The 16,843-nt window shown below is 42.6% G+C and overlaps 1 protein-coding gene across 1 annotated transcript; it reads right to left on the bottom strand.

The window, feature by feature from the left end:
* Positions 1-11,447: 11,447 nt before the first annotated feature.
* LOC128629408 (cell surface glycoprotein 1-like) lies at positions 11,448-16,608 on the bottom strand. Its single transcript, XM_053677362.1, has 2 exons — positions 16,546-16,608; positions 11,448-12,836 (listed from the first exon to the last, which is right to left on the bottom strand). Exons 1-2 carry the CDS (start codon positions 16,606-16,608, stop codon positions 11,448-11,450), a joined length of 1,452 nt encoding a protein of 483 aa, XP_053533337.1.
* Between the last annotated feature and the right edge of the window lie 235 nt (positions 16,609-16,843).

Genomic DNA, 16,843 nt, shown 5'->3' with positions numbered 1-16,843 from the left:
CCGGTGTAAAGTGTCATCCAACAACACCAGAACTTTCAAGTGCTCTCAGGATTTTTTTTTTTTTTTTTAAAGATACTCTTCAAAATTAAATGACAGACGATTACCCGGCTTTAAGAGCCAGAAAAACCCCACGCTGTCCAACGTCTCAGCTTAGACGGTGTCATCGGATAGTCACGCCGAAGACTTTTAAAGTGGTTTTATGACTTTGAAAAAGTTTAAAAGGACACTTAAACTGATTCTATTTATCAAATTGATTTAAGAATTGATTGTTTTCTGCACTCTGAGCAAACAAAGTATTTCTGTAAGACATAAGCCAATCACGATTTCCTTTAAAGTCATGTTGGAGGATTGGAAATACACTTGACCGAAATATTCTGACACTTAATCAAGAAATTTTAACCCACAGAAGTGAAAACATAGCTGTTTTGGAACAATAGGCAAATTCCCACACGGTTTAGATCGTACTTCACGCACTATAACTGAAAACGATAATTACGGTGTCCCACAAGGTTCGGGTTTAGGACCTTTTAATGTTCTGTTATTTAAAGCCATTAAATTCACAAACATAAGCTCTGGTTCTCACTTTTTTTTCAATTATACTTTATGATTCATCTAGATTTATCAACACAGCTATACGAAATAAGCATTCTCATAATAATTTTGATAAACATTTAGATCTTTTAATTCTTAATCTGATGAGACGGCTTACTATTCGATACACCTATTTGATTTGATTGCACTCCTGTTCCACCATGAAGGCTCTTGTAGCCCTTCAGCCTTACTCCAGTGTTACATTTGATTATCTTTATCTTTAATCATCAAACGCTAAACTAGGAGCATTTAAAAATGGACTCGAATAGACGTGAAGTTTGCTTTTATTTTAATTGTGGTGCAGTGTCTCAAAAGACAACTCATGCATGCTGTAGTAGTACTAAAAAATGCACCGTTATAATTAAAATTGTTGACATATTTTATAATTATTTCATTAGAATATTTGTTAGAACTTGGTCCTAGTTCCAGAAAAATTTCTCCTGGATCAAGCTGTATTGGTTTTTTGAATTCCTCAAAAGTTACAGAAATAAAATCCCTCATTTCCGAAAAAAAAAAAAAGCTCCTGAAAATGTTTACGGAATCCCAAGCAAGTCCTGGAAAAAAAAAAAAAAAAGTTGTTAGGGCGCTAAACAAAAAGTTCCAAAGCTCCTGCAAAACTTTATGATTCAAGCACCAGAAATGGAAGAAAAAACAAAACAAAACAGGGTTTGACTTGGTCAAGGGAAAATCTCAGCTATGGCGACAACAACAAAAACGATCTTGTTATGTCTGGTGCTTTTACGCTTAGCCATAACACTCTATTCGCATTCAAAACACATTCTTTTCCCTTCCTGTTCTCTGTTTGTATGTTTTGTTATTGGCCAACTGACAGTAGCTAACTCTCTGCCTAAGTGCATTCATTACCGTGTTAGCAACTATGAAAAGGTGTAAGACAAGAGGTGGTACATTTACATCCCCCCCCTCCCCCCCCACACACACACAACCAATTACAAGTCCAGATTTGCATTCAGATTACTTAATGACTTGACGAGAGTGGATATGCTGTTAATTAGGTGCTGGAGTCCTTGTAACAATGAATTTAGATACAAATTAGGGTCCAATTATGTCTAATGCAAGCCTGGGCACCTCTTTTTTTTTTTTTTTTTTTTTTTTTTTTTTTTTTTTTTTAAGAAGCTTCAATCAAAGGAAAGCAAACAAACCCCTTCAAGAAACACAGCTGGTAAATGCCTGTTTACACACACACACACACACACACACACATACACACACACACACACACACACACACAAAATCCTAAGAACAGCAGTTCTGCTTCTAGTCATAAGGCAGATACATCATACACATTGTATATACAGCTTTGGAAAAAATTAAGAGACCACTGCAAATTTTTTTGCAAATGTATGGCAGCCATTCCATTCCAGTGTCTGTTGAATTCCAACACAAGCACACTTCATTCTTCTGAATGAGGTAATGATTAGGTGATCCCCTGAACCAAATCTTATTTAACGAGTAAAGGTATAAAAACCACCGCTGTGGTCATCATTATCCGCTTGCAATAGGACCAGCTGGATGGCAACGACAGTGCTAGTAGTACCTCAAACGTAACTGGAATCAATATATAACTACTGACCGTGCCAAAAGAGTTGAAAAGGAAAGTTTTGAGTGAGGAAAAGAAGGGTTTAATTCTGGCGTTACTGGCAGAGGGATACGGTGAGCGTCAGGTTGCTTCCATCCTTAAAATTCCAAAGATGGCGGTTCATAAGAACAAGGTCAAGCAGCAGACTTTGGGGACAACAAAGTTACAGACCGGCAGAGGGTGAACACGACTCTCAACTGACCGGGATGACCGCCAACTCATTTGAATGTCTCTCAACAACGATAGGAGGACATCAAGTGACCTACTAAAAGAATGGCAAATGACTGCTGGGGTGAAGTGCATGGCAAAGACAGTTCAAAACAGGTTCCTAGGGGCAGGGTTGAAGTCGTGCAAAGCTAGAAAAAAGCCCTTCATCAATGCAGAGCAAAGAAGAGCCAGGCTGAGGTTTGCAAAAGACCATAAGGACTGGACCGTAGAAAACCGTAGAAGAAGGAAATCTCTGATGAATCCAATTTTCAGCTTTGCCAGGCGACCTTCTGGTCCTCATGGTTAGATGGAGACCTGTACGGCCCTACAAGCCACAGTGTCTCGCACCCGCTGTGACAGTTAGAGGAGGATCGGTGATGATCTGGAGGTGCTTCGGGCTGGAATTACGCAGATTTGTCTTTGTGGAGGACGCATGAATCAAGCCATGTACAAGGAAGAAACCTAGAGTCAGTGATGCTTTATAGAGAGCTACTAATTAAGCACACTTAAGCATAATGGAAGAAAACTTGCTTCCTTCTGCTCTGACAATATTCCCCAACTGAGAATTGTTGTTTTTGTTTTTTTTCCAGCAGGACAATGCTCCATGCCACACAGGCAGGTCAATGAAGGTGTGGATGGAGGACCACCAGATCAAGACCCTGTCATGGCCAGCCCAATCTCCAGACCTGAACCCCATCGAAAACCTCTGGAACGCGAGCAAGACGAAGATGGATGGTCACACGCCACCAAACAAAGCCAGATGCTTGAATTTTTGTGCCGAGAGAGGCATAAAGTCTTCCCAAATCGATGTGAACGACAGGTGGAGGACATGCCAAGATGCATGAAAGCTGTGATTGAAAATCAGGGTTACTGCTATTGATTTCTGAACTCTTCCTAAGCTAAAACATGAGTATTGTGTTGTTTAAAAGTGAATATGAAGTTATTTTCTTTGCAGTATTCGAGGTCTGACAGAACTGCATCTTTTTTGTTATTTGGACCAGTTCTCCTTTTCTGCAAATAAATGCTCTAAGTGACGATATTTTTATCTGGAATTTAGGAGTAATGTTGTCAGCAGATTATAGAATAAAACAAAAATGTTCACTTTACCCAAACACATACCTATAAATAGTAAAACCAGAGAAACTGATCATTTAGTAGTGGTCTCTTCATCTTTTTCCAGAGCTGTATATATATATTTTTCTGGTATGTTGTAAAGTTTTGTACTACTTTTATTACAACTTTCTTAAGATCATTGTCCTGCTGCAAAACCCATCAGCCACCAAGTTTGACCTTCCTGCCTGACGTCTTGAGGATTTGCTTCAGTATTTCTAGATAATCCTCCTTCCTCATGATTTGATCTATTTCCTGAAGTTCCTGTTCCAGTAAAACTCCCCCACAACATGATGCTGCCACAGCTGGGATGGTGTTCTCCAGATTAAAAGCCTCACCCTTGGGTCTTCCATATATAGCGCTGATCATTAAGGCCAAGCTGTTCAGGCTCTGTTTCATCTGTCCAGAGAGCTCTCCTCCTAAAGGCTGGTGATCACCTGCAAGCTTCAGTCTGGCTTTTTGTATGGGCTTTTCTGTCTTTGCATGACAGCCTTCCAGGCCGTGATGCTGTAGGACACTCTTGACGGTGGATGTACATACTTTGGACATAACTGATGTCTCCAACTCCTTCACCAGTTCCCTTGTTGTTGTCTTCGGACCTGGACCAGGACGTCGTCGTTTCCATATTGAATTTGGCAGCTGTAGGTTACATGAGAAGTAAAAATAAAAACAAAACCTTCCAAAACTACTGAGGTCTGGACCTCGGAGTCCTCTTGGCTAGTTACAGCGATGGTCTTGCATACTGTAGTAATAAATAATATGTATTATAGAGTACTGTAGAGTAAATATTGGTGCAGTAAACACGCCTGCGTTATTATATCCATAGCATGTAAGAAGTGTGTTATAGTGTGTGTAAGGAAAAAGGAGTAGAGATAGAGTGTCTGATGTAATATAGATGGACTAACTGCAGGGGAGCTGTCCACATATGTGTGTGTGTGTGTGTGTGTACATTCCTTGGGTAATGGTGCAATGCAGACAGGCATAGTGTGCTCACACACAGGCTGATGTGCAGCTCATTTGGCCTGTCAATGGGAGGGCAGCTAATACCTCTCTCTCTCTCTCTCTCTCTCTCTCTCTCTCTCGCTCTCGCTCTCTGTCTGTCTCTGCCTCTTCTCTCTCTCTCTCTCTCTCTCTCTCTCTCTCTGTCTGTCTGTCTCTGCCTCTTCTCTCTCTCTCTCTCTCTCTCTCTGTCTGTCTCTGCCTCTTCTCTCTCTCTCTCTCTCTCTCTCTCTCTCTCTCTCTCTCTCTCTCTCTCTCTCTCTGTAATGAAGGTGGCATTAGTGTGTGATGAGTTATGCTGCAAAGCTTATGGGGCTTGAGCAAAGCTAATGCGTCGGCTTTGTGACTTCTCGCTGAAGGGAACACACGTAAACACCACGAGACCCAAAATGCATGTTCTTCTACACACATACGTGCTCATATTATTCTGATAATACTGCGTGAACACACACACACACACACACACACACACACACACACACACACACACACACGCTTATTAACATTTAAAAAATCAACAGGGAGAAATGACTTTCTCTGTGGGCTGTGACCTGTGTAGGGCAGTGAGAAGCATGCTGAGAAGGACCAGGCCATTTTTCATGACGTGTCTTGGTGCAGTGCAGCTCTGCTCCTCATAAAGATGGAGAGAGAGAGAAAAAGATTTTTTCTGCAGTGTGAAATGATGAAATAAAAATAATCAAAAGTGCACAGAAGACTTGGAGAAAAATACACAAGTAAGAGTAAGAGTTTTACTGGCTGTTACTCCTGTACAGTTAAAAAAAACTACAAAAAAAAAAAAAACTACAAAAAAAAAAAACTACAAAAAAAAAAAAAAGCTAGGAGTTATCCTGAACAACTTCCTGGGGAATGTGTCCACCTAGCATAGCTTCCTCGTTTACTCAAGAACATTTCCAATAAATAGTTCAGGAACTATCCTGGAAATGTTCCCATTAGAAAGTTTCCCATAAGCAGAGTGCAGGAAGTACAGATTCTGAGGTCTTAAAAAAAATCCCTGGCTTCCTGAATGATTCCTAAAAATGTTTCTGAGCTCCAGCAAAAAAAAACCCAAAAACGTCTTGGTTCCTGAAATGGGACTAACCCTCACCTTAACCCTGACTGTCCGATATTCATAAAAACAAACATGAATAAAACACACCTGGAGCGAGAGTTCAATGATAAAAACTCTTTAGGGTCTCTTTCAGGAATCATTTTATTTGTTAATAGGGGACAGGAACTGGACAGGAACTGGACAGGAACTGGACAGGAACTGGACAGGAACTGGACTTCTCACATGGTGTTTTCATGCCTTTGAGACTGACAGAACATCCATATCCGCCCTCGTTTATGACTTTAATCCATCGTCAGCCTCTGCGCTTCTCTAAAATACAAAAAAAAAAAAAAAAACTTTGACGCTGACTCATAAACATAAGCGCGGCAGATTCACTCGCGAGCTTCCACACAGACAGCCGGTAAATTTGATGAATTATATCATGATGTTTGGACGCTGCAGTGTCTGTTTACTGAGATTAATAGTATTGTTCTTACTCCAGCCACCGTGAGGGGAGGAGAACATACGGAGAGTGGCCCTTCATCAGGATATTTATTCACACCTGTCACTAGAGCAATATTCAAATTGTTCTGAGAGACATCTTCTTCTGGATGAAGGGGACCCAAGACTCAGACTCAGACGGAGACAAGACGGCGTATGCTCGGCACACAGAGCTGCAGCTCGGAGTTCCCAAACTGAACCGATCGCTTTTAATATTCCATAATGAGCAGTTAGTGAGGATATTTCACTTTCCTTAAACTCTGATCTGTGATCTGTTTCAGGGGACGTTTTTAATTCTAATCTAACTATAAAGTTGTCTAAAGTTGTGATCTGTTGCTTCTCAGTCGAGCTCAGTTGTGTGTACCGTGATACTGTGATATATATCAGGGGTTCTCACGCTGCAACAGATATCTCTAATATATGCAAATTCTAATTTGCATAATATTTATATATTTATTAGATTAGATACTGAAAAACCCTGTCTTGCTTCTGCTCAAGATAACTCTGGCAGCCTCCGAGGCATGAACTACAGACAGGAGATTTTAATAATATGAATGTAGAGCTCAGAAAGTACACAGACACGAGCGTAACCCGACTCTGAACACCAGGAACTTTCCCCACTTAAATATTGGCGTAACTTTTGACCAATCCTGTTTTGATATATTTGCATTACATGAATATTTTAGCTTTCGTGTGCGCGTGTGTGCGTGTATGTAGCTCCTGGCTGTTTTGGGCAACAGCATACATACAGCAGTCGTTCTTTATAGCAGTGACGAGAGTTTATTTCACGCTCTCTGATCTGAGCGCTCATGCCGCAGGAATAAACAGCACTATTCCACCTTCCCTTCTGACCTTCGGTGTAATCACAGCTGTTCTTTTTTAAATTACTTATCTCTCTCTCTCTCTCTCTCTCTCTCTCTCTCTCTCGCTCTCTCTCTCTCGCTCTCTCTGTCTCTCTCTCTCTCTCTCTCTCTCTCTCTCTCTCTCTCTCTCTCTCTCTCGCTCTCTCTCTCGCTCTCTCTCTCTCGCTCTCTCTCTCTCTCTCTCTCGCTCTCTCTCTCTCGCTCTCGCTCGCTCTCTCTCTCTCTCTCTGAATAACACAACACTAACACCTGTTCCTGTTTGTGACGAAAAATAGCAACAGGTTTGTTTTTAAGAAACAAAATCAACACTGCTGTGATGTGTGTTCTAGTTGTTATGTAATTATCATCAATTAATTCTTAATTTAGTTGAAAATACAGATTGTGACATTTCACTCGATCGCTCATTTGGGTTATCACACAGACGACACACTCACACTCAATTTCCAACAATTAGCAAATCATGTAGATTAAAGGAGGCGTGGCCTTTGTGTTTATTAGTTTCAGTGAAGGAGGCGTGTCCTTTGTATTTATTAGTTTCAGTGAAGGAGGCGTGTCCTTTATATTTATTAGTTTCAGTGAAGGAGGCGTGTCCTTTATATTTATTAGTTTCAGTGAAGGAGGCGTGTCCTTTGTATTTATTACTTTCAGTGAAGGAGGCGTGTCCTTTGTATTTATTAGTTTCAGTGAAGGAGGCGTGTCCTTTATATTTATTAGTTTCAGTGAAGGAGGCGTGTCCTTTGTATTTATTACTTTCAGTGAAGGAGGCGTGTCCTTTGTATTTATTAGTTTCATTGAAGGAGGCGTGGCCTTTCTGTTTATCAGTTTCAGTGAAGGAGGCGTGTCCTTTGTATTTATTAGTTTCATTGAAGGAGGCGTGGCCTTTCTGTTTTATCAGTTTCAGTGAAGGAGGCGTGTCCTTTGTATTTATTCGTTTCAGTGAAGGAGGTGTGGCCTTTCTGTTTATCAGTTTCAGTGAAGGAGGCGTGGCTTTGTGTGTTTTAGTTAAACTGCAGAGGGCGCAGCCTCTGTGATTAAAGGAGACACACATTGTGTGTGTGTCAGTCACAGTGTAGGAGGCGTGGCCTCTATGCCTAGAAGGAGTGGTCTACGTGGCTGTCAGTCTCAGTGAAGGAGGCGTGGCCTGTGTGTATATGAGTATTAGGGTATAAAAGTGCAAAAGCATCCATTTGAAATAGATTTAAATCTGATGACTGTCTGATTGGGTGATATTAAAGTTTTTAAAAATCATGATTATTTATAAAGCAACTGAAAAGTAGGACCTGGTGGTTAGTTCTGTAGTATAATGAGCTAATATGCATATTATTATGAAACATAGCAGTCTGATTTCAGGCAGTCTGACTTCCGGCAGTCTGATCAGAGACGCTTTCGACTACAGATGTACGTGGTTAAAATCTTAAAGACGTCTAAAGAACAAGTAATAAAAACTGAATTTGTATAGCTAATGTTCTTTTTTACTGAGTAATACGTCCTGCTGCTGTAGAAGCGAGGGAGAGACAGACTGCTGGAGGGAAACAGGTTTTTAGCGGCGAGGATATAAACCCCTGTGATACTGAAGGTGACAAAATGAGAATAAAAGTGATACGCTGGCGCTCGTGCAGGTGAGATAAAACACCGTGGAGAAGATTCTCCAGAATTTTCCCGACGCTTCAGCGCTCTGCATTGTCGCTTCTACACCTGACTGCTCCGGCTTATTAACTTCACCTCTAACTCTGACCCGAACGCTACGCTTATTGCAAATTTATTTTAAAGCCATCAGTTGCTCCAAAAAGCAAACAGATTTGTCTTAGCAGGACTCCAAATTGGAGACGACAACGCCAAGTGTGTGTGTGGCCGAGTGCCAGGAGAGAGAGAGAGAGAGAGAGAGAGAGAGAGAGAGAGAGAGAGATAGATGTTGAGTGGTTTAGAGGAAGAGAGAGTGAGAGGAAGACACATACAGGGGGGAGAGAGAGAGAGAGAGAGAGAGAGAGAGAGAGAGAGAGAGAGAGAGAGAGAGTGGAAGAGCCATGAATAGAATAGAAGGAGGAAAGAGAGAGGTAGAGAAAGTGACAGGTATAAAGAGGAAAGAAATAGAGTGAAAAAGAAGGACGAGTGAAAGAGAGAGAGAGATAATGAGACATATATGAGAACGGAGGGTGAGAGGAAGAGATACGGAAATAGAGATATAGGAAATAAAACAGATAGAGGGAGACACAAGGAAGAGAGAGAGAGTGAGGGAACGAGAAAAAAAGCAGGCAAAACAGGGAGGAAGGGAGAGGAATAGACAGGAACGAGAGAAAATGAGAAAGAGACATGTAAGGAGGGAAATAGATGAATAGATGGAGGAGAGAGAGAGAGAGAGAGAGAGAGAGAGAGCACAGGAAAGACAGACAAGGACAAACAGGTGAAAAAGGGAAGGAGTGTGAGTGAGGAAGTGAAAGAAGGATATATAAGGAGAGAGATTAATGATGGAGAGACATGTAGGAAGACAGGGGGAGAGTGAGAAGAAAAAGAGGCAGATGAGAAAGAGAGGTAAAGAGACATAGTGGAGAGAGTGAGAGGGATATAGGTAGGAAGATGGAGTGAGTGGGAGTCAGGAAAGATGAGGAGAGACCGAGAGATAGGAGGGGAATGAGGGAGTATGGAGAGAGAGAGAGAGAGAGAGAGAGAGAGAGAGAGAGAGAGGCAGGAGTGGCAGATGAGGAAAAAAGAGATGGAGAAAGACTGAGGGAGAGAGAGATAAGAGGATGAGAGCAACAAAGAGGAGGAAACAAGAGAGGGTGAGAATAAAAGAGGGAGGAATAATGGAGAAAGAGAGAATGAGGGGGCAAGATCGATAATGAGTGCAAAGGAATGAAAAAGGGAAAGTGACAGGAAGAGAGGGGGCATGAGGAATAGATAAGGAAGGAGGGGAAGACAGAGACGAAAGAGTGAGACGGCAACAGAGGAGATGGTCGAGCAGGAAGAGTGAAAGAGGAAAGAGTCAGGAGTCAGAGAGGTGAGAAAAAGAGAGAAGGATGGAGAGACAAGATTTCAGAATGCTTCACCTCCGACTGTTAAAAAGCACTGACGCTGGAGACTCCTTCCTTAAATGTTACATAAACGTCCATTTCTGGTTGTTTCTATACCTTCTGACCAACTGACCAATCAGAACACAGCAGGCCAGCTTTATCAGAGTACTGAAGTATAAATACTGTCCTGAAATAAGTCTCTGCTACGTCGTTAGCTTTAGCTTTTATAAAAGATGTGTGTAAGCTAGGTGTTAGCGTGTGTTCATTTTAGCATTATTAGCTAACTGGTTAATAATTTAGTGTACGTATTCTGGTGTTATTTCATTTTTATTTCATAAGACTGCGAGTCCAGTCTTGATATTACACATCCCACTTCAGCAGTTCATTTTTCTCTTCTCATTTCTGCGTGAAGGAATATGTTCATGTCACGCTCTCGTTCTCTATAGAGCCTACACGTCTCGAATCCTTTTCATATTCCAAACATTCCTGAAACATAGGTGAGAATAACCGAGACAACGGGTCTGAAACATAGCCCCATCTCGACCCGCCGTTCTTCTCTTCCCTCTTCATTTCTCCCCGCACCCGTCTTCTCTACTCTTATTAATAACGCGCCCGACCGAACGGCAGATTTTGAGAAATGACGCCGGAGCGCAATCACTCGTGAGCGGCGTTCGCTCCTGAGTAATTGCGCTTGAGGCTCCATTAATCAGGAGACAGACAATGAAGTAAACCGTAATGAAGCGAGATGAAGCTCGTGTGGAGGGAAGAACACAACAAGCCGGTCCTCTTCGTTTCCTGTTTGAAATACAGCCTCTCGTTCTGGATTCCGATTGGTCAAAAAGTGCTGATCCATTTCCTTTAACGGGAGCTCGGACGAACGCGCTCCCGTTCCACCTGGAAGGAAGAAATGTGTTTATTGAACCTTGTAAACAGTCAGAAGTAAAGCGAGAACGAAAAGACGACAAGCTGCGATTTATTTTCCTGATATCGATCTGGACGGAGTAAAAGATTAAAGCTCTGCTGCATCACTCTCTTGAGGTAGAGATGAAGCGAGAGGTAATTATACAGCATTGTGGGTAATGTAACCCTAACCCTTAACCTTAATCACCATGTTGGTGAAATACATTTAAACTAAAAACTGTTCATTCTAAAATAAATACTGCACATTTTGTGAAACTCGTTGTTTTATTCATGAAAATAAAAAGCTCCAGGCGTTAGTTTCCTGGTGTGAGATGAGGAGAATTCCCTCGCGTTCCCAGAGCGAAGCGTAGAACCTGGTGTGACATCATGTAAGCTCCGTCTGACACAACCGTTGCCCGGAACAAAGAAAAAACGGAAAGCTGAAATCCCGGCCGGCGTGCGCTGAACCACAGGGCAGAAGCAGCTTCGCCAGTTCCACGTCTCCTGTTTTATCTGTTTATTTATTTTCAGATGGGTTCTTGTTCTCACCTCCACATCGATCTGTCCATCGATCGGAGTCGGTCAGGGTAACATCATTTCAGTCATAAATACCATGTGACTTATCACGCTAAACCACTTATTATAGCCACCATGGGTGTGTCTCGGGGGATTGATCGGGGGACTGATCGGGGGACTGATCGCGGGACTGATCGGGGGACTGATCGGGGGACTGATCGCGGGACTGATCGGGGGCTGATCGGGGGACTGATCGGGGGACTGATCGCGGGGCTGATCGGGGGACTGATCGGGGGACTGATCGCGGGACTGATCGGGGGACTGATCGCGGGACTGATCGGGGGCTGATCGGGGGACTGATCGCGGGGCTGATCGGGGGACTGATCGGGGGACTGATCGGGGGACTGATCGCGGGACTGATCGGGGGACTGATCGGGGGACTGATCGCGGGACTGATCGCGGGACTGATCGCGGGGCTGATCGGGGGGCTGATCGCGGGGCTGATCGGGGGACTGATCGCGGGGCTGATCGGGGGACTGATCGGGGGACTGATCGCGGGACTGATCGGGGGACTGATCGCGGGGCTGATCGGGGGACTGATCGCGGGGCTGATCGGGGGACTGATCGGGGGACTGATCGCGGGACTGATCGGGGGACTGATCGGGGGACTGATCGCGGGGCTGATCGCGGGGCTGATCGGGGGGCTGATCGGGGGGCTGATCGGGGGACTGATCGGGGGACTGATCGGGGGACTGATCGCGGGGCTGATCGCGGGGCTGATCGGGGGACTGATCGCGGGACTGATCGGGGGGCTGATCGGGGGACTGATCGGGGGACTGATCGCGGGGCTGATCGGGGGACTGATCGCGGGGCTGATCGGGGGACTGATCGGGGGACTGATCGCGGGGCTGATCGCGGGGCTGATCGGGGGGCTGATCGCGGGGCTGATCGGGGGACTGATCGCGGGGCTGATCGCGGGGCTGATCGGGGGACTGATCGGGGGACTGATCGGGGGACTGATCGCGGGGCTGATCGCGGGGCTGATCGCGGGGCTGATCGGGGGACTGATCGCGGGGCTGATCGCGGGGCTGATCGCGGGGCTGATCGGGGGACTGATCGCGGGGCTGATCGGGGGACTGATCGCGGGGCTGATCGGGGGACTGATCGGGGGACTGATCGCGGGGCTGATCGCGGGGCTGATCGGGGGGCTGATCGCGGGGCTGATCGGGGGACTGATCGCGGGGCTGATCGCGGGGCTGATCGGGGGACTGATCGGGGGACTGATCGGGGGACTGATCGCGGGGCTGATCGCGGGGCTGATCGCGGGGCTGATCGGGGGACTGATCGCGGGGCTGATCGCGGGGCTGATCGCGGGACTGATCGCGGGGCTGATCGGGGGACTGATCGCGGGGCTGATCGGGGGACTGATCGCGGGGCTGATCGGGGGGCTGATCGCGGGGCTGATCGGGGGACTGATCGCGGGGCTGATCGCGGGACTGATCGGGGAGTTGACCATTTTAAGATCTGTCTCAATCGCAAAATCCTTCCGGTGCACTGGAATGTTCTCTCGCTAAAAAAAAAATAAATAAATCCCACCATGCACCGCAAAAACCAGGGAGCATCGAAGCTCACTGTGTTCCCTTGCTGGAAATGACATCATACAGTATGAGACATACCTCATGTGTTAGCCTATAATAGACGGAAGCATCTGTGTTTGTGCTTGCTTTATTTCCTTGACTTCATGTTTTTTAAATTATTACTTGTACCATTATTATTATTATTATTATTATTATTATTATTATTATTATTATTATTATTATTATTATTATTATTATTGTTGTTGTTGCTGTTGTTTAAATATTCATTCAAATTCAGACTACAGATCACACTATTATTTATTATTATTCATTTATTCACATTTATTTGATCACATCTTCTTTAATTCTGTCCTATCTTACACTTTTTTTAGCTCCCGCTTTCCTTATATGGACTACGGTTCCTGTTCTCATTATCTGGTTGCTATGGCAGCTGATTATTTCCACCTGGTTCTCATTTCCCCTCGTTAGTCAGTGTAGTTATACCCGCTTGTGTTCCCTGTGTGAGACATAAGTTATATTAGCTTTGCTTTTATCTCCCACGGGTTCCAATTAAATCCAATTAAATCCAATTAATCCAATTAAATCCAATTATTCCTCATTCAATCAATTTACTATTTTATTTATTTGACTTCATTTCACTGGTTTGTTTATTGGTCATCCTGACATTTTCCTCCATTATGCTGTATCTTGTATATATTATTGCAGAAATAGCAGGAAGTCTTAAAATCGCTAAAGCCTGTAAAGTCGGAGCACGGGTACGTCCGAGCCCGCAGTCGGCCCACGCTGCGGTTTGTTCCACGTCCCACTGTTCGCTCGCTGCCTCACCATCCAACAAGGAAGAAAGGATATAGAGATCTCAGCTGGAGACGTTTCTCACACCTCTGCAGGTTTCAGTGTCACGGTCAGGAGCTGGAGCTCGACCCAGAGACGATCTATACTGCAATTGTGCAGCCTGTCAAAGCAGGCCCTGTCTGAGCGGGGGAAAAAGACATCACTTCTCTACAAACAGTAGATTTTTCAACAGGAACAGCAACTATGCTACTAAAAGTAAAGTCAGGTTATAAAGTGAGACATTTTGATTTAACACTTGGACAGTGGATCGGTGACTAAAGCAGCGACACAACAATATATATATATATATATATATATATATATATATATATATATATATATATATATATATAATCAATAACACATCAATAATTCAATACACAAATTAATAAAACGTAAGATTGTTATATTTTATTTATTATTTTGTAATTATATAAATAAAGTGATAAATTGACCATTTTTAATCGAATGCTTCTATAAGGAAGCACATGGTCTGCGACTACAGGGGAGCAGCAATAAAGGCTTAAAAGAAAGTAAAATTATATATAAATTGACCATATTTTATTGAATTTGTCACCGAAGATGTTCCAGTTCTGACCAAAAGGGGGCAGTACTCAATATTAGGAAGGAAAGAAGGAAAATGATAAATTGGCAATTAAGAAACAAATAATTTTCTGAAAATGGTGTACCACCTGTGACCAAGGGGGGGCAGCACTAAATGTCAATAATAAAAAAAAAAAGTTATATATAAATTAACATAAATAAATTATATATATATATATATATATATATATATATATATATATATATATATATATATATATATCTTAAAGGATATAAATAAAGCAGAAATATAAACTGTTTATTTTATTTATTTATTTATTTATTTATTATTATTATTATTTTATCATTTAATGCTTGTAAAAGCACAGCTTATTAGACACAACATTATTCCCAATGCTCAGGCTTTAAATCCAAAATAAATATGAGGAAACTATTTTATTTTTATTTTTATTTTTTTTTTTAAAGAAAAAGAACAAAAGATTACACGGTTAAAGGACAAAAGCATAACCTCAGACTGGTCATTAAAAAATAATTGGTGATTGCATCAAAGTAAAACAAAAATAGAAAATAATAATTATGATTAAAAAAAATAGACTAAAGAAATAAACACAAGTGGCCTTGACCTTTCTCAACCAGAACTTAATCATGAATAAAATCTCAGTGAAAGCTTTTTAATCTTACACAAAAACAAACCAAGGTTAAATAAATTAGAAACGAGTAAAAAGCAACACTGAAAGTCAAACACGGGTGGGTATTTTTATCCATTAATATGTACTTTAGCAAGGTCAGTCATTATGTGAAGCTCATTTCTGATCAATGAGAGATGTTCGCTACTGCAAGCTCCGACCCAATAGTTCCTGATCTGGAGCAGGAACTAAACCGGGATTCCTGAGATATGATTCCTGGTTCCTGCAGTAGACTTCATCAAAAGGCTCCCAAGAAGGGAGTGTAGAACTGTCTGAAAGAGACATATACAATAGTAATAATTGTGAAAATGTGCTTAATAACCTAATCATGTCAATACTTATGAAAACTCTTATCATTTTATAATTTGTTTAATTTCTCTCGTCTTCACACTTTCACACTCCTCATCAGTCGTATAGCGGTTCCTCAAGTGTCAAATACGATATTTATTAATTAAGAAACATCACATCGTATTTTTTATCCCTTTACGGTTACATTTAATGCTGTGTAACATCCGTGAAACAAGTTATTTCCTGTTCTCACTTACGCTATAGCAGCTATAAACAGTCTTTCCCTCACTAGCCCGCTCTTTATCCTCTCTCTTGAAGTTAAAAAGACAAAACACGCAGCTTGTTGTCATGGTTATGCTGAAATCGGCGCTGGACTACTTCACCCATCAGCCCTAGCACGTCACATGACCCTGTCACATGTCTCACCAAGCACTCACACCTGTATCTCGTCTCAGCCTCATTAGCACCTCTACAGTAAGTTTCTGCACCTCAGGGTCAAGCGTTTGTTGTTTTCGCGTGTTGTTGTCGCGAGCCTCGCTCTTAGTCTGCATGTTTTTTCCTGGTATCCATTGTTTATGTTTATGTTTGTTTGTTTTTTTCACTGCTTGGGATGTTTCTCTTGCACATTTCACATTTCAAAAACCGCAAAGCGTCCATCCTCTGTCCCGAAGATGTCGGAAAACTTAAAGCTTTACCTCAGACTCTTACAAAGCGCTGACACTGGAGACTCCTTCCATGAATGTTAAACAAATGACTCCTTACAGGAAGGAAATGTCATCACGTCAACATCAAACAGCTGTTCTCGACAATGAAACTACACGAGAATGGAGACTTCAGAAAGGACAGCGCTGTGGTGTAAAGCCTCGAGCACGGGTTTTTAGGTATTATTCATTCCCGAAGAATAAAAGCTCAGAAAGAAGTGAGCGTTTCTTCCGAAATGGGGAACGGAGATGAGTGACATCGCTCACTTTGGCTAAATAAACGTTAATCAAACACCAGCGAGGGAAGTGTGAGCCAGAGATCGAGCTCTGTAACTGAAATAAAGAGGAACGTAAAGACTTCCCAGTAGCCGTTACATCCCAGTGCGCTCATTAAAGCCTAAAGTCTGAACCGTGCACTCACATATACGAAAGCACAAGCGTTTGATTTCTCCCGCTGAGAGAAAATCCTTTTTACTTTTCAGCCGGCTGGAAAATCTGCAGGTTTTTTTTTCTTTACCCTGTTCGGTGATGACGGACCGTCTCCGAGCTCGGTGCACACAGCGTCCCATCTTCATCTGTATTGTAAGAAACGGAGGCCATTATATCCTGCGTTATTCCTCGTCTCTTTAATAGGTTTATGGTCCAGCTGGGATTTTTCTTGATTTTTATTGATAGAGTGATCAGGTTCATGTCGAGCGCTAAATTATTGTTTTCATGGCTTATTTTCTGGTGTGCTTGCATTCTGATCGATTTTGTGGAAGAATTATGACGCGTTATTAGTTTGCTACAGAAACATTGAACCGTCTGAGAAGGAAAAGTAGTCCACGGGATAAAA

The sequence above is a fragment of the Ictalurus punctatus genome, chromosome 29, assembly GCF_001660625.3.
Source record: "Ictalurus punctatus breed USDA103 chromosome 29, Coco_2.0, whole genome shotgun sequence".
In the NCBI taxonomy this organism is placed as follows: Eukaryota; Metazoa; Chordata; class Actinopteri; order Siluriformes; family Ictaluridae; genus Ictalurus; species Ictalurus punctatus.
The sequence above is the reverse complement of the archived record's forward strand: the minus strand, read 5'-3'. Positions and strand labels throughout refer to the sequence as shown.